General features: G+C 40.9%; 1 protein-coding gene across 1 annotated transcript in view; it reads right to left on the reverse strand.

Moving 5' to 3' along the window:
• The window catches only part of suclg2 (succinate-CoA ligase GDP-forming subunit beta), a 101,448-nt gene that overhangs the window by 45,995 nt on the left and 37,132 nt on the right, over positions 1 to 18,321 (reverse strand). The window contains exons 3-9 of the mRNA XM_085158706.1: positions 14,772 to 14,871; positions 13,617 to 13,707; positions 11,866 to 12,018; positions 9,751 to 9,840; positions 7,788 to 7,884; positions 2,202 to 2,363; positions 914 to 1,056 (exon numbers count right to left, since the gene is read on the reverse strand). Coding sequence (XP_085014832.1) covers positions 914 to 1,056; positions 2,202 to 2,363; positions 7,788 to 7,884; positions 9,751 to 9,840; positions 11,866 to 12,018; positions 13,617 to 13,707; positions 14,772 to 14,871 — 836 coding nt within the window. The remainder of the gene's footprint in view (positions 1 to 913; positions 1,057 to 2,201; positions 2,364 to 7,787; positions 7,885 to 9,750; positions 9,841 to 11,865; positions 12,019 to 13,616; positions 13,708 to 14,771; positions 14,872 to 18,321) is intronic.

The raw sequence follows: 18,321 nt of genomic DNA on the forward strand, positions 1-18,321 counted from the left end.
TACTGTAGCTGTATTGTTTAGTAACCTGTCCTGGAAAGCCATTTGAGGAAATTCCAGCTGGCAAGATAGCTTTTTAAACTAGATGCGAAGCGAATTCTTCAAAAATATTTACTGCCAAGTCAAGTCAGCATGTGCTTTTTTTAAAGAAAGATTTTTTTCAAAAGTGAGCTGAGGACTGAATTTCAATCTAATTCTACTCTGTATTCAACACAACCAAGTAGAGACGCTCCAGAGAGCGAACCCGTGATCATTCCTGGGATACAGGAGTGACAGCAGTGAGGGATTTAGCGATGTGATAACTGTCAACACACAATCAGCACTGCGGTATCATTACAAGGCTTACGTTGTTTAGCTTGGAATTATTAGCTTTCCGAACATGGAGCAGAATCACTTGTAAATCACCCCGAGCTGCCACTCAGTCACAGCCGCGAGAATTTCTGTCGCATGCTTTTCATTTAAAGTTTTATATGTGCATTAAATCTGAGCTGCATATGCGCCCATTATTGCGTGTTCAGAGCGCACGCGCTCGCACGTCTTAGCCTTTCTTTACAAGCGCAGTTACTGCAGAATACAGAGCGCCAATTTATCATGCCACAGTAACTGAAATGATGGCATATAATCACACAGCCTTCCAGAGTCTGTTTTCCCAAGTTAAACATGGGCATATGCCAAGGTCCCCAGACTAATGAGTTGCACTGACAAAGCTCTAACCAGACAGATAGAGCTTTATGAATGTACTGTGACAAAATACATGACTGCAATATCAAACGCAATTCAACAGGTGGTAAAATTGCTTTTTCTTCCAAGCTGTGCTTTAAAAATCAGTAACCAATTTAGCTTATGTACTCAACTGTTACAGTGAAGCTGTTCAAGAAGCAGGCAAGCGACCTCTTTGTTAACAGTTTGTTCCTACCTTTGGGTCGGCAGTGAGCAGCTTAAAAGCCTCGTACACCTGTTTCTCTTTGACTCCACCACCCAGGTCCAGGAAGTTTGCTGGCTTTCCTCCATGCAGGTCAATGATGTCACACGTGGCCATGGCCAAACCAGCTCCATTCACTGTTACGACAATGTAATGTAATAATTAGGCACTCGTTTTTTATGCACTTTCACATATTTGTGTTAACGATAATTTAAACTAAAGTATAACAATTTGAACATTAAGTAAAGGCTAATATTCGGATATTGAAACAGACGTGCCTGAGAACAAAGTGCGATACATGCAGACACGAGTTAATTAAAGTAACATTACACTGAAGGAAAAATGGCATGAACTATAATAACCCGCAAAGGAATTCAGTGCCAAGTCATCCACTAAATACGAGCAAATAGCTGGGAAAAAAATGCCACACTTAAAAAGTGAATCTGCTGGAAATCTTCGAATCAGAAACATTCAAGTCAAGCAACACAGAGAAAATTTGATTACAACTCAGCTCCCAACTTCAGAGAAGAGAGTGTTGATTAGAAGAGGTTGTGCTATGCTTTTGGACTGTGGAATATGTCATCATTTAGCCAACTGCCTGTGCCTCTGCACTGCTGAGTTGTGCAGGAGCCAAGTGCACAAAAATGTCCTACATAATTTGGTTTAGCCAAGCTGAACTTGTGTCCTGGCAAGCTCCACAACCGAGGTCTCAATAAAAGGGAAATTCGCTTTAACAGCTGTCACTTTGGTGGCTTACGGAGCTCTCAAGGAAGCTGCGGGGCCTTAAAAGCTGTTGTTACTTTAGGAGAGTCTGGGAACTGGGGATGCAGAATGGGGTTTGTGTGCAGAATGGAGGAGAAGTGTTAACAGACAACTAATGTGTTTATGAGGCTACGGGGTAAGAAGTGAGAGCACCTGTTAGTGCAGTTGTACACTGTAAAAGCTTTGATTTATGACAAGAGAGGGGGCCTTTAATGAGAATGCTAACAATCTGGCTCACAGGAGACTTTCTGGGTGGATTATAGCTAATTAGAACGCATTGGTTACGGCAGCAATCCTTGTGGAGTCTTCAGAAAGCTGCTTGTAATGTGGACTGGAGGAGAGCACAGACTGCCGTTAGTTTGACTAAGTTTTAACTGTGTCCGAGCTTTTCGCTTACTCGACTTAAGAGACACATTAAAGCCACATGGCAGGAGGGGTAGGCTTTTGGGAGAACTCCTTTATTGGGTGGTGTATGTGCAGGCAGGTGTGTCGGGTCTGATGGAGAGATTTGCTTCCTTACCAAAGCAGGCAATGTTCCCATCCAATCCGATATATTTAAGGTCCCACTTTGCTGCCGCCATCTCCGTGGGGTCGGCCTCCGTCATGTCATCCATGGCAAACACGTTTTTCTGACGGAACTCAGCGTTGTCATCAAAGTTGATCTTAGCATCAAAGCAAACCACTACGGTAAGGGGTGGGAAAGACAGCAGTGGGGGAAAAATAGAACAAGTGAGAAAGACGAAGCAGAATCCAGACATTAAAAAAAACCTACCTAATTACCATTTCTAAAACCTGAAAGTAATGAACTCCAGGGTGTCCCCTCAGTCTGCTGGTCTTAATTATTTCAGGCTCACTAAGGTATGTGGTTTTGACACTGCCTCTAAGGAAAAGACTATTATAGCAAATGGACATTTCCTTTATACCTCAAAGAGTGTGTATTTCAAAGACTCCACGCTCTTAAAGCCACCTGAAAATACCGCACACTAATAATGTAACAAATTAGTAGAAGCGCTTACACTTAAATAGTGACTCTAACTGAAAGGGATAACTGGACATTCAAAAGAAATACAGTTATTCGCCATCTTGGTGAGTATTTGAAAAGTCACGTCTATTTGCTAAATTTGTAGCTGGAGCCAAAAGTCAGTTAGCTCAGCTTATTATTAAAACCAGGAAAGTAGGAGGAAAGGTAACAAATTCACCCCTATATTGAAGCTCAATAACAATTAATACAAAACCTAAAGTATAAAAATGACATCCAAATGGAGGCGCACGTCTCCTAGTTCCAGTTTTTGCTTTGCTAACCAGCTGCTTGTGCTGACTTTATATTCTCCAGTCCAGTTTTTAGTCTCAGGCCTCAGTATTTTCCACACTTGGCTTTAAAATGAACTATGGTAATGTTCTATAGCACCTTCAATATTAACTATTCCACTCTACATTTAAACATTCAGGCAATCCTGATGCGAAACTGAGGAAAGGAAGGAAAATATTGAAATGTGCAAATATATTTTATGAGTGCAACATGAACAACATACATGGACACAAGACACATGGAGCAGGCAGACTCTCCTGGGACTGGGGAGTCGGCATGCTGCGTCCTCCAGGTGAAGCGTTTTCCTCACTACACAATTCCTTTTTGTTCTGTTTTGACACATCCATTATTGCAGTCTATCTACAAAATGTATTCAGCTATTACCAAACGAGACAAAAAAAAAAAAATAAAAATTTTCCACCCTTGAGAAAATTTCCTTCTCCAAACACGTCTGTCGAAAGCCTGCAAGAAAATAGCTGTGCTCCCTTGCGACGTGTGAACAAATCGAAGCAAAGAATGAGCTGATGTTAATGTGAAGCCCTTCTACAAAGCCTGCTTCAATCACAACACCTGCTTCTTCCTTCTTTTAAAAAAAGAAAAATCATACCCCTCGTATAAATTCACAGTTTTTTTAAGGACTCATTTTCTGCATTAATATTCATAACGAATCACACAAAAACATTGTCGTGTGAGTGTTTGATAACTTTGAGCAAGTATCTTTTTTTTTTTGAGGAAACTAAGGATCAAAGAAGTGATGCATCTTCAGCACGCTGTATTAGTGTATGACACATCACACTCAATCTGTGTTCAGCTCCAAAGACAAGACAATCACTCTTATTTCTTTGAGAGAGAAAAAAAACAAAAAACAAAAAACAAAGTTTGGCAGCGTCACAAGTGCTGGAATAATGCTTTGTGACTTCCTATAACAGCCTTCTCATCTGAATGACGAGCACTTGAATTGTTTTCCTGCTAACCTCCATTTTTGTCACTAGGGGAAATCAAGGTGACTGAAATTTACCCATATCTCTGTTCTTCTGTGTGACTGGAAGTGCTTGCTTCCAACAGGGATTACGCCATACGGGAAAAATACATCGAGAAATTATAGAAGCAGAAACTTTACTGTCTTACTGGACACAACAGTTTGCTAGTGCCTGCTACAAATGAGAGGAGGACAGAAATGTGAACTGCTCTTGGTGACTTTCAAATAAAGTAAGGGGCCTTGAAATGGTATTTTACTTTAAAATTGAACAATCCTGGTAGATATTAGATCCAATTGTATTCTACTGTGCAAAAATCTTGAGTCATGTCTTTATCTTTTTCCTCCAAGAAGAAGGAGTAATTTTTAAAAATTTGTTTTGATCAATAGTGCTCCAGGCTTTCTGAAGGCCTTTCAAAGTTTTTCATTAAACCATTTAAAGCCTCCTTTTCTCTTGTTTTCTGTCTAGTCCTTGTACCTGACCATTTTCAGAGGAATTTTTGTTTTGTTAAGCCCTTTAACACTGACCTATGATACATTCAAGTATATGAAAAAAAAAGTTACTCGACTCAAGGATGAACTACTGTTGAGGATTCACGTAACTTGTATGCGAGTATCTTGGCATTACTAAGGAAACTGGATACATGGAGGACAAAAGAAGTAGCAAGCCTAAAAAAAAAAAATGAACAGACTTGAGATCCATCCACTCTTCATTGAATCAAAAATTCTTAATGAAGGGAAACGGGGTAGAAAAGGCCAAATACCACTGGGCTGAAAATTAGCAGCTGCAGGGCGGATGGAGTGATGAAAGCGCATTTGAAATTTTTGGTTCAACCCGTCTGGAGGAAGTCAGGAAAAATCATACAACAGTGAGTGTCTGGAGCCATCTGTAAAACACAGCGGAGGCTGTGTCATGTTTTTGGCTGTATTTCATTCATTTCAAATTTTGATCCATCAAGCAATACCATCAGGAAACGATCTGACTGGCAGCACTTTTATTTTTTTTTAACATTACGATCCCGAACAAACCGTCAATGCAGTAAAAATATACCTGGATAGAGAAAACACACAGTGAAACACCATCACTGAGACACAACAGTCACTGTCCCCGGAGTCCAATCAGCAACATTGCTGAACTGAACAGGAAGCCAACATCCAAAGAAGAGCTTTGAATGTCCTTCAAGAAGTTTTGAGATCTATTTCTGAGGATTACTTCACGAAATGCCAAGAAAGGTTTGCTTAGAGAGTTCAGGCTGTGCTCAAGATAAAGTTTGTCTTACCAAATGTTGAGTTTTAAGCTTAGTAGAATTTTATTAACTCTCTCTTTGCCTTATATATTGTATTTCCATGGATGTTTGCATGTTTCAGTAAATCACTGCACCCCTTTTTCCATTGTCCTAGCAAAATATAAAGAAATAAGGGGGGGATTTAAGACTGTACTTCTAAATTACTAATCTAAGACACTTTTCAATGGTTGAAATATCCCATCTTTTTATTAACTACTTTTAGGGCTGCCACAAACGATTATTTTGATAGTCGACTAGTCACCGATTATTTTTGCGATTAGTCGACTAATCAGATCGTGCATCCATTGGAGTAAAACGTATAGATTATTGCACCAGCATGCATCTGCTCTTATATAACTATCATTAGCTTACAGCTTTAAGTGTTTAAGGTATGTGCTAACTAAAAATAAAGACAAGATGATAGTTTATTAAATTTTAATGAAATTTGCAGATTGTTTTGGTGAAGTTTAATAAACTCCTTGCTATCTAAAATACAACTAGACACTGGAGTTTATTCTCGAGCATCTCACACTTCTGATAATCAGTTGTCTGCTTGACGTTTATTCAGCTGTGTAAAAACTATAACTTTAATCTCAGCCAAACCGATTTACTCAGGAACAAATAAAATACAAAAAGAAGCCAAACAATAACATTTTTAAGTTATCTAAGTGACTTATATGTTTAACCTGAGTAGCGAAAGACGGCGGTGGGTTTGAAAACGATGTTCTCACGGCCTCTAGTGAGCCTTGCCCCCGGCTAGCTATCGAGCTAGTGGGTAACAGACATCTCCGAAAACGTCAGAGCGCTTTTGAAAATATGTGGTGTCTTGATAAACTGAGCAGATATTTGAAGTTTACACAGCTACATTCTCGCCTGAAAATATGTTAAACGTTTATTTTGTGACCCAGAAAGAATAATAAGAGTAATATTAAAACTAACTAGCTGCCGCCATTGTTGGAAACTGAGCTGGGCTGCGCTATGAATTCTGGGACAGAGCTACTTCTTCTTCGGGGTTTAACGGCAGCTGGCATCCTTGTACATGCAGTGCTGTCATCTTCTGTTTCAGTCCGTTATTACACTCTTAAATCCTACTACTTATTCCTGCGTCTTTTGTGATCTTACAAAGCTTCAAACGACGCGTTGACTATTAAATCAGTCGTAGACGATTTTGATAGTTGACGTAATCGTGACTAGTCGACTAATCGTGGCAGCCCTAACTACTTTTAATCTGCAGCAGCACAAAGTCAGACATGTTGATCAAGGCCAACACCTTAATCATTGCTTGTTTCTTAGAAAATTAGCATTACTATTTTACAGTTTCTCATTTGGCTCATGTGTCTCATCTGATCATTTATACATGAAGTACAAAGAGTTAAGAGACAATATTTATTGCTTGACGACACAATAAATTTATCTTGAATATAATTACCCAAAGTTAATTTCAATAGACTGAGCGTGTAATAGGCTAAGCTTCACTCCAATAAACATTGTCGAGTGAAGATGATAATTGCTCAACCTTTAATAATCTCCCTTTCATCCATTCAGAGACACTTACAGACATATTCCAAGTTAAGTACTTTTGGCTGAGCACATGCATTTGGAATAAGGCCAGTTTACAACGACACAATTATAGAAAATAATTCCTTTGAGAATAGAACAAGTGAACAGTATGATAAATTCAATAATTGTTGATTGTTTTTGTGGTTTTTAAAGTGCTTTAGGGGCATTCCCCGATGCAAAGTTTTTAACTTGGGAACTACTATTTCTTCCTATTATTTTGGACATCTTAACATTTATAGTTGATATATTTATAAATATAAACAGCATTATTTGTTGTTAGCTTTCCTAAAAAGATTTGCTGGGATTACACAGAACATCTTGTGCGCATGCAAAATATGAAATAAATATGAAAATAATAAATATGAAATAAACACTGATCAATTCAAAAACTACAAACGGTCATGCAAAGTTACCTATGTCAATATTTTTTTAATTATGATACTTTATTTTATTTCATTAATGCTCCACTCAGAGCCCATAAGATTTTCACAGAACATCTCAAAGTGGTTAATCTTCGCCGACCATAAATTATAAGGCTGCGTCTGAAGCTGCCGCTGCTGCTATTTGTAGTCCCTCATTACTTGCTGATGATAGATTATATGCCTTCAGTTAATCATCAGCAACTAGGAAACATCAACAAACATGAACATGCTGTGAATATGGAAAGCTCTGCTCCCTGAAGCCATTTGGATTTTGATCCAGACAAAGTCATGCTGACAAGAAGCTGATGTCAGTGTGTTGCAATTACAGTACACTTCACATTCTGAAATGCATTTAGACCAGAGGAGCGAAGTGCTGCCTCTGTCTCGCAGTCGGTGATTAATATGCGGCAGCATCGTGATGCTGAAATGCTGAGTTCTGCGTTTAAAATGTTTAATAGAAATTACAGACAGCAGGACGGCACACATCCAAAGACACACATGAAACACACAAACATACAGACAAGTATGTTTTTAAAAAAATGATACAAAGTACCTTGTCCTTCGGGAGTCTCTCCGAGAGGATTGACTTCAACTTGAGTGGCGTCGACTTTCAGGAACAGATCATAGAGCCTCTTAATCTGATCTGCTGCCTGTGAGGTCCACAGAGGACAGTAATTACCTGATGGTTCGGCTCTGAGTAGTCAGCCCTGACAAGGCTGCTCAGCCTCTCACACAGGCTACATAAAACATGGCAAATCACCTTCACCATCACCGTGTCTTTTTATGGCATTAATGTGCAAGGAAAGCAAAGTTAAATTACCTGGTGTTAGCACACCTTTCACTTGATTGCACATACATGTAGTATCGATGCATACCTGTTTTTCTAATGTGCCTTTTGCATTTAAAACAGCTGATATTTACAATGTGGACAACAAATGTTGTCAGTGAGAATACGAGATATTAAAAACGACTGCAATTAAACATTATCAATGAAATCCTCCTTTTAAAAGGAACCTCTTTTTAATTCTCTATAGCTTTGCTTCTTTAGTGACAAAGGCAGTCTGACAGTGCAGACAGACGCGCGAAAAATTGTATCTGCACAAAGCTCCCGTCGCCACACAGCTCCTTCAAAACAGTAAAGGTATTTTAGAAATGCTGTAATTATCTCTGAATTAAACAGCTTGGCAACTGACAAACAGCAACCAAGGAGAAGCGCACTAACAATGCACACAATTAACCAATAATTTTCTATTTCTCCCATTCCCTCTTTAAAATCAATTTCCTTTCAGTATCCAGCAAAAACAGGCCAAGTTTGCTTCACAAAGGCAGATTTGATTTTTTTGTAATTTATGTATTTGATTATTCTATGTGCTAGGATTTGAGTTATCTGATTTCTCATGCCAGTCAGAGCTTGTGCAAAAGATAACAAATTAAGCCCTTTTTATACTGGACAAACATCTGACTTTTCTCTACAGTGGGAAAGGGTACAGCTGCATTTATTATCGGTCAAATGACTCTAGTCTGCTTGACGGCGTTTCTGGGTATTTATCGGCTCTGCCTTCGATCTGCAGTGATGGAAACATGACTTGCAGATTTTCTGTCCTTTTCCACCACAAAGCTGTGACGTCGGCTTACATTCTTGACATGGCATGCAAGGCTGAAAGTCTGTCTGCTGAGTGGCTTTAGGCCCTCACTGTGAAGCCTTTCATAGCTCACAGACACTGTAAACACACCTGTCACCTCCCCGGCAAGCTGCCGTTAACCCACAGACACAATTCAGCCTTTTTTTATACTGTATATGGGCAACAGCCTGATTTGCTAACAATAGCAATCACACAAACCAGAAGTTAACTGTTTTTTCCAGTGCTCGTGACGGCAAATGTGAAACAACACATAGAAAATCAGAATAAAAATAAAAACGTGTGGCTTTGTGTAAATTTGCCCAGAAATAAATACTTGAAATTTTGCCATAAAAATAGGGGTTTAATACTAAGAGGCAAAAAAAAAAAAAAAAAAAAAAAAAAATCTAAAGTCATCTTAACTGAGCACACATTTTATTCAGACTGTGAGCTTGGCCTACTGCTGTGCTGTTCTTCCTCAGCTTTATTTTCAGAGCAAATGCCTGAACATGACTCAAAACTTTGGGGAGAGGAGAGAAAATGTTTGTTTCGCTGTCCTCAAAATCATAACTGGCCCACTGAGATGAGTTTTAGTGGTTAACGCATGATTCACTCACAAAATCAGTGTGTGCCATGTTCTACCAAATAATGATATCGTTAGTAGTGTAAGCTCCCTAAGCCTGGCACAGTGCTGTGCCTCACTGCCAAGTATGACAACAGACCACCTGGCAAGTCAGCATAGTATAATGACACTTCACAACTTGCCTCTGGAAAACTAATAATAGCCAAAGTATGGCCTATTTATGAATGGGCAAGCATCTGCCTGCCTACATATATATGAATGTCAGAATCACTGATCCTTCTTTGTGACTTTAAAGCCTTCCATGGGCCCATTACCTGTCTCTGCAGAGCTCCTTTGAAACCCAAATTAGCTGCCATGCGAAGTGCCTGGTCGTCTCTCACACCTTCAAAGATATCTATGGCTTCCTGGTAGATTTGTAGGGAATATGCAAGAGAGAGGAAGACAAACAAATGAAGACAAGAAGTAAGCATTAGGCTATATCCTAATTAAACTATGCAATATATTTCTGATAATCATACACAGAATGGACCAACTCTCTAACAGCAATAGGCTGTCTATGAAGATGATCACAATAGCTCCCAAATATATATCTAAAAGTGCTCATCACACTCATCAAACATCACACTAATGTTTGTTGGCTCAACTTTTTATAAATGCTTATGATTATCTTATTAATGAGTGCTTATTTGTAGTAGCTGAAGCAGTCCCTGAGGTACTAGTGGAGCATCTGCACATGTACGAACTGTTCCTTTCCTAAACCATGTCATTCATTTTCCTTTGTAGACCACAAAATACATAAACTGTACAAAACCAGAATCAGAGAGCAGAATTAAAGAAAGTGATCCAGATCTATCCTTTTAGATCCTTTACCCACATTCCACCGGGTTTTTATGCATAAATTACCTGCATGTTATAATGCATCGACTGATCTGTGGGAAGTTCTGGGCATGTGTGTTTATTAGGATTGGGCAATTGGCTCCATATTCAAATCGTTCTATCCTCCCTCTTTAGCACTGCTGATGACTGATAGCATCATTGTTGGCAGAAGAGGTTATCCATCCTCCATAAAGCACAGTGTGTGGCCCAAAAAAAAGCACATGGTTCAGAGAGAAACGGTGGCTGATTAGAAGGTGAACATATATAAATAAGACTTGCTGGCTCTTTACTTATTTAGCTCACACCTACAGTTTTTTTTCCATTTAAAATATCTCACCTGTTTCTTCTGCACTCTTCACCAACTATTCCTATGCACGTTCTTCACTGACAGAAACCCCCGCGGGGAAACAAAAAGTTACGGAGACCATATATAAAGAAACTGCAGTCAAATTAAGCTCCAGGATAAAGGAGGACAAAAAGTCAGTCTGGCAGTCTAATATATCCTCCTGTTTTCTCTCTTTTGATGATGATGGATCAGTGTCACTGCTCCGCAGACTCATCCATTTCAAAGCAGCGCAAAAGTCCGGGCATGAACCTGTGTGCACGCTCCTGTGGAGGCACGTCTGTGCTGGTTAGATGTGGAAGTGCAAAATCAAACTGTAGTGAAGCAGATTCAGTTTATTATGAATCTCATAGTAATGATAATTTCATGTATCAATGTAGAAATTAGGTTTTTATTTAAAAAAAACAACAACTTGAATGGTGCTCACTTTGACACCATCATCCTTCAGCAAAACTCAAGTGTTTGCATTTCATCTGGTAGGAAACATGACTTCAGCAGCCTAATCTTCACTGCCCATCTCCTAGTTACAACATCATTACTGCTTCACCTATTGGTGACATCTCATCCATCTGTACAGACAGTCTGTAGCACCAAACAGGGCTGGACAATAACTATTTTAATCATTTTGTTTGATAGTAAAACCACGCATTTCTCATTTAGACTCTAAAGTCTTTGGTGAAGTTAATGTAACGTAATTGTCTCAGCTTGATGTTTCACAACGCACATTAGCAAAATAAGACACACGTATATAACCTTTGGAGGTAGCCATCTGTAAACACTTCAAGGTTACATCTGTTAACGACGATGAGGCCGTGCTGTCGAGAAGCTGTAAATAAAATCTCATTAATGGCAAAAGAAAACATCGAAGGCTGTGTGGGTTTGCACATGTTAAACTCCAGTGTGTTCCTGTATGCGCGCGCCGTGTTCAGCTTCTGCTGTGTGTGTGCAAACAGATCTCAGCTTCCATCTGGAAACTCGGTATGATTTCAACACCCCCCCCAAAAAAAACCTTTATCAGTTTTAAAGTAAGATGGTGAGGGGATTATAAAGAGCTCCACTGTGCCAGTAAAGAACAAGCATCATGGTAAGATGTCTAATTCAAGGAAGTTAAATTTTGGACAGCTCTCAAGTTTTTTTCCCCCTCTTTCTTATTCTTGTAGCTGGTAATCACTGACAACTTAGAAATTACTGAAAAGCAGAAATGTTATACCTTAAAGATGAGTTCTGGGGTGCTGGCAGCCACCTCCTCGATATCCATACCTCCCTGGGGGCTTCCTACCATGACAGGACCATTGAAGGAGCGGTCCATTAGGATGGCAAAATATGTCTCCCTGGTAATATCCAGGGCCTCAGCAACCATCACCTGCACATTGCAAAGCAAAAACAGAGGGGCTGGATAGAAGAAGGTAGCTATGTTACTGATCTGACATCACTAAGAAAACATTATTATTAAGGGGGGAAAGGGAAAAAAGTCATTTGTGTTCCCATTTATTCCGACCAGTATTTACAAAAACTCTGAAAATGTTTTACGTTTAACTTTATCTTTTAAAAGTAACACATTTACAACTAGCTGTAAAACACAAGAACATAAGCAGAGTGCAGAGATTGGCACAATCTACGTGCAGCAGCTCTGAGAAAATGTCATCTGTTATGTTATAAATAAAAGAAACAAAGGCAAATAGAGAGGAATTGTGTGTTCATTCAGAAAGAGAGGCAGGAGGAAGCAAGCAAGAAGCCCATTTGAAAAGGAAAGGAAAAAAAGACTTGACAGGAAACTATCAGTTCTGTGGTGGTTAATGGGGTGCAGGTTTGGTGGGAGGGGTGTTTGTTTGAACATGCACAACCCTTATGTTCTGCTTCCACCTTATCGCCCAGTGAATGAGGATGGATCGGCTTTTCTGCGCTCCATGTTAACAGACAGCGCTCCCATCTTCTTGTCCGAAAGTTGTTTTCCCCACTCACTCAAACAACCTTTTAAGTTGCCTGTCGTTTGACTTACACCAGTTTCTTCTCTCAAACTAAACATATTCTTTTCTCCACAGTCTATTTCTATCTTTCTCTGCCTCGCTCATCTGTCCCGCCTCGTTTCCTCATCTCTCATTCAGAGCTATGAGAGTGAAAATCCACACAGATACACGAGTGCTGCCCCTTATCTGTGTTGTAGGACGGGTTGAGCGTTGGTGTGTGCTCCCATTGGCAGGTTGACAGCTGAGCTCTGGCTGTCATCGGAAACGCCGGGTTCTGACTACACCGTTATTGTACTCGAGCCGTTAGGCGGCTCTTTGCCACGTCAGATTTCTGTGCTGTGTGAGATTTTCTTGGTAAGACAATGATTGTAGATGTCCAATTGGTTTTCACTTCTCTTCTCACTCAGATCTAATCCAGGTTTTGGCCATATGTTTGTGTCTTTTATCCGCCTTTGCCTTCTGCCTCAGACAGCGAGTTGACTCTGAGCTTGTTGAATTTTCTGTAGCCGCCGTCAATAGAAATGATGTGTGATGCTCATTTGATTCAATGTAAACTTTACAGGGGAAACAGAAACAGAGATGAGGAGAGACAAAGAGGAAGGCAGCAGGACACACAAACAAGCCACAGACTGAGACGGCTTCGTCACCTGGAAAACGTCTGTTTTCAGGGGGTACGACATGCAGCATGCGAGCAGAGAAAATAGTATTCCTGCTTGTTAGTGGCGCACAGAAACAGTTGTTTACCAGACACTTTAAATTCACAGCGGGCTCTGTTCAATTTATGCAATGAACACCAGCTAGTGCAACCCAACAGTAAACATCAGGGGCTAGCTACTATTAAAACTGAGCACAAAACAACAACAACAAAACTGATATTAATATGACAGAAATTAATTACTGGACTCAAAATGACTTGAAATGAGGTCAAAAAAAGGGAAGAAAATATAGTGAGGGTAGAGATCTTTTCCTTCCCTCGGTCTCTGCAGTGGCTCACCGTTTTCACTTTCACTCCCTCTTTTGGTGTCTGCTTAGTAGTCAGGTTGAAACCCAGCATCTTATTGGCCAGCTCACCAACGACAGCAGGGCTAAAGGACAGAGGTTGTAGGTCAAACAATATCACTTCTTTGAAATAAATCTTTATCATGAAGCCAAAAAATAAAAAGAAAGACTTCTAAAATAAAGGTGGAAAAAGCAGGAGGGGTCTAGATGAAAGCGCATTTCTTCCCCTGTCAATAACTTTGTTCGGTAAAGAAATATGTCTCAGCACTTTCTCGGTATTAGTCCAAAATATTCTGATGAAGGACAGCTTTTGGGTACACGTGCACATTGCTGTGAATCAAACTCCGCATTTTCTCTCCATTTAAAAGCAGCACGCATGCTGAGGCTGCTTCTGTTAGCCTGCTCTGCTTTTGCAAGTGAATACAAATGAAGCTCGGGGTTGTACTCATCCTTTGATAGATGAGAGGAAGGTGAACTGTGCACTCATGTCACTGTCTGGGGACGACGAACTTCACTGTATCTCACTTTGAAAAAGTTTCCGGCCTTTCCGAACCCCGAAGTAGGGTGATGATGATACATGCTTGGGACAATTGTCATAAATCACCTTTCTGCCTTTGCGGTGGCAGCAAGTTGTAGCTACCTTTACTAAGAAGACAGCATTTTTTTTTTTATTTATTTATGTATTTTATACGGGGGAAACTTGGTGGAGGGAAATGCAGTTCCTGAGCAAAGTAAAGCTCTTTTAAGATTTGTTTAGCCTTTTGAAAAATGCATAAGATTTCAGAGTGAGCCCTCATTGAAGAAATACATCCATCACACTTTGCAACTGTGAGCAGGAACAAAATAGTGGCACAAAACCCAATAAACCCGAGCGGGGAAACTGAAAATGGGGTGGGTAATGCTTCAGTCGACCTTAAAGCCCCTTTTTCCACATTTAATTGAGGGTATTGTTCGAAAACGAGACAGTGGAAGAAAGAAAAATGTTTATTTGCAGCCCGAGTAATCCTGACTGTGTCTTTGTGCCTAGGGAGCATCTTCAGAAAGCTCTTTGAGCCTCCTCGCTGTAAAAGCCGCTGTTGTTGGAGAAAATAACATCAATCTATTTCCTACAGTAACTCACAGTGTGAAATGCACGTAGGGGCATACTTACTCCTTCGTTAAGTGCACTCCACCTTTAAGGCCGCTGTCGAACACACCCTTGCCTCTGCCCCCGGCCAGAATCTGAGCTTTCAGCACGATCTCTTTGGCATCTGAACAACAGAGTGAGACAGACAGAGAGAGATAGAGAGAGAGGGAACGAGACAAAAAGGAGGAGAAGAGAAAGTCAGACGGAGCACTTAAGATATAAGCTCATGCCCTTGAACGCACCCTTGAGCCTGTCAATTATTTGTCCATATGATTGAAGGAAGGAAGGAGGGAGGAAGAAAACAGAAGGCTGGCTAACATTCCTTAGCAGAGTGATCATCTGCAAGACTTTGACTTTAGTTTATACTAAGGTCCTGTTGTAGTGCATCACAAAGTTAACTCTATTAAGTCTACAGACAGCCGGATGGTGGAAAATAAATATCTTTTGTAACCTAATGTTATTCTACTTGGCTCAGACAGTGACATGTCTTAACCTTCCCACCAACCCAACAGGACTCATGGACAACATCCTTTCATATACATTTCAGATAAGACTTCCTTAAACACCAATTATAGTGCATTCCAGATCTAAGGGCTTCCAATGAGACATTCATCTGTTTATAGTCCAGTAAAGAACATACCAGTTTTATCAATGGACACTTAAGTCTAATTAATGTTTTTTTGAAGAAAAAGTACATGTGGTTTAACTTGTCAACAGCATCTTTTAAAGATTTTTTGGGGCATTTTAACCTTTATTTGATAGTACAGCAGTGAAAACAGACAGAAAAGGGGGGAGACAGAGGAGAGAGAAGGAGACACAGGTCAGCTTGAACCTGGGCTGCTGGCATATGATCACCTGTTCACTCACTGAGGTAAACTGGATCTCTTAAATGCATTTTTTAAATAAATAAAAAGCAAAGGAAAATAAAAACCTCTGACCTGATGCTGGTGTTAGCTCAAAGGTCAAAGAAATACTAAACTAATGTGAAAAAAAACCCCAAACATCTGTCTCAGCTGCTGAAAATGGTAAATACTAACAATATGAAGGGACATTTGCAGGAACACAACCTGGATGAAAAAGCAGTGCTATACTTACAAAGCATTTTTGTCACTAAGCTCCATGCTTAATCATAATGTCAATAAAGCTCCTTTCAGCTGCTCTCTTATTCAAAAAGGGGTCGCCACAGCTGGTAGCTTCACGTTTGATTTGGCAGATATTTATTTATTTAACATTAGACGCCCTTCCTGATAAAACCTCCCTGGAATTTGTGTCTCCTGCTGGGATTTTAACCAGGGAGCTTCTGCTGTTGGGCGGAAGTATAAAGCACTACACAATGTAGAGCCACTAACTGCGATCATTTTGGAGTTATCAGAGTATTAGTAGAACTACTTTCCCAAAGAAGTCAAAGTTCTGGTGGCTATGCTAAACAGTACAGGAGAGCTTCTGAAGAACAGAAATGTCTACAAATTTCAGGTGATTAAATTTCAAAAGACATAAGCTAAAGTGGTGGACACACTGACAGAAGATTACCATTTCTGGGGTGATTGCCATTATAATAAATTTAATAATTAAAAGATCCACATAAGGAAGAAGGAAAATAAAAACTTGGTAAAGCATTGGAAGTCTTGGAAGTTTGGAAACATGACCTTGCCCTAATTACTTAACCACCCAGCATCCCCTTCGCTGTCACTGCCACCTTCCAAGCAGTCGCATCAGGAGAAGGTCTCTGAGCTCTCTCTTCCGCATCTTACCCACAATCCCGCACTATTCAAATGGATTAGAGGACACTTGATGAAAGATGGTCTACAGTTAGGTTTTTATTATCTAGGTGGGGAGAGTCAAAGGAGCTTGCAAAGAAAAGCGTCTGGACTTCTTTAAGTTACTTGAAGACGTTTCACCTCTCATCCGAGAAGCTTCTTCAGTTCTAAGGTCAAATGGTGGAGAGTCCCAGATATAAACCTAGTGGGAGTGTCCCCCCACAGAGGGACAAAAGGACCCCCTGATGATCCTCTAATCGCCTGAGCCAAGGTGTGGAACTGGGTGTGGGTCCCAATCAGCCAGAGTTTCGGGTGAGTTCATTGTGAAACCTGGCCCCACCTTATCATGCGAATTCCTGAGGTCAGATGGCCCAGGGTGTGAGTGGGCGTTAAGGCGTCTGGGAAGGGATCTCAAAACTGGATTATAGATGGCAGAGAGTTGGTGTCGTAAACCACCGCCTCTGTTCAAAGATGGTCGCTCACAGTGGACATAGATGGCTTCTTTCACTCCTCTTTCAAACCATCTGTCCTCTCTGTCCAAAATGTGAACATTGGCATCCTCGAAAGAGTGTCCTTTATCCTTAAGATGCAGATGCACAGCTGAGTCTTGTCCTGTGGAGGTGGCTCTTCTGTGTTGTGCCATGCGCTTGTGAAGTGGCTGTTTGGTCTCTCCAATGTAGAGATCTGGGCATTCCTCGATTTAACAATGTGGTGTATGCTGTACAGTGCAGCGAGGAATGCCCAGACCTCTACATTGGAGAGACCAAACAGCCACTTCACAAGCGCATGGCACAACACAGAAGAGCCACCTCCACAGGACAAGACTCAGCTGTCCATCTGCATCTTAAGGATAAAGGACACTCTTTCGAGGATGCCAATGTTCACATTTTGGACAGAGAGGACAGATGGTTTGAAAGAGGAGTGAAAGAAGCCATCTATGTCCACTGTGAGCGACCATCTTTGAACAGAGGCGGTGGTTTACGACACCAACTCTCTGCCATCTATAATCCAGTTTTGAGATCCCTTCCCAGACGCCTTAACGCCCACTCACACCCTGGGCCATCTGACCTCAGGAATTCGCATGATAAGGTGGGGCCAGGTTTCACAATGAACTCACCCGAAACTCTGGCTGATTGGGACCCACACCCAGTTCCACACCTTGGCTCAGGCGATTAGAGGATCATCAGGGGGTCCTTTTGTCCCTCTGTGGGGGGACACTCCCACTAGGTTTATATCTGGGACTCTCCACCATTTGACCTTAGAACTGAAGAAGCCTCTCGGATGAGAGGTGAAACGTCTTCAAGTAACTTAAAGAAGTCCCGACGCTTTTCTTTGCAAGCTCCTTTGACTACGATGACCTGGATGACTGAGAACCTTCACAGACACCTAGGTGGGGAGAGTTCAACCTTTGACAGGTGGCTGCCAGCACGTTGGGAAGTGGGTGAAGGGGGCGTAGAAACGTGGCTAAGAAGACACCTTGACCATGGCTCCTCCCTTGATGGCATTTAAAAAAAATAAAAACTCTTAACGTCTAAGGGAAGGGTGGAATAGATCGAGGACCTGGTGAAGCTGGAGGGGCTAAAAATGTTTTCCATGTTCACTGTTGCTGTAGTTTAAAAAAAAAGGAGAACAAAAAATAAGGGGGGGGGGGGGGGGGGAGAGAGAGAAAAAAGGACCCAGGGAATACAGGCTTGGGCAGCGTGACAGGGATTAAACTAACACTGCATTAGTGAGGCCCGTTCTGTGAGGAGAGTTAAAGGCTGAGGGGAGAGGGGAAGCGAAAGCATGAAGAGATGGAGAGAGAATGAAAGGTGAGC

This window comes from Neolamprologus multifasciatus, chromosome 5 (genome assembly GCF_963576455.1).
Source record: "Neolamprologus multifasciatus chromosome 5, fNeoMul1.2, whole genome shotgun sequence".
Classification (NCBI taxonomy): domain Eukaryota; kingdom Metazoa; phylum Chordata; class Actinopteri; order Cichliformes; family Cichlidae; genus Neolamprologus; species Neolamprologus multifasciatus.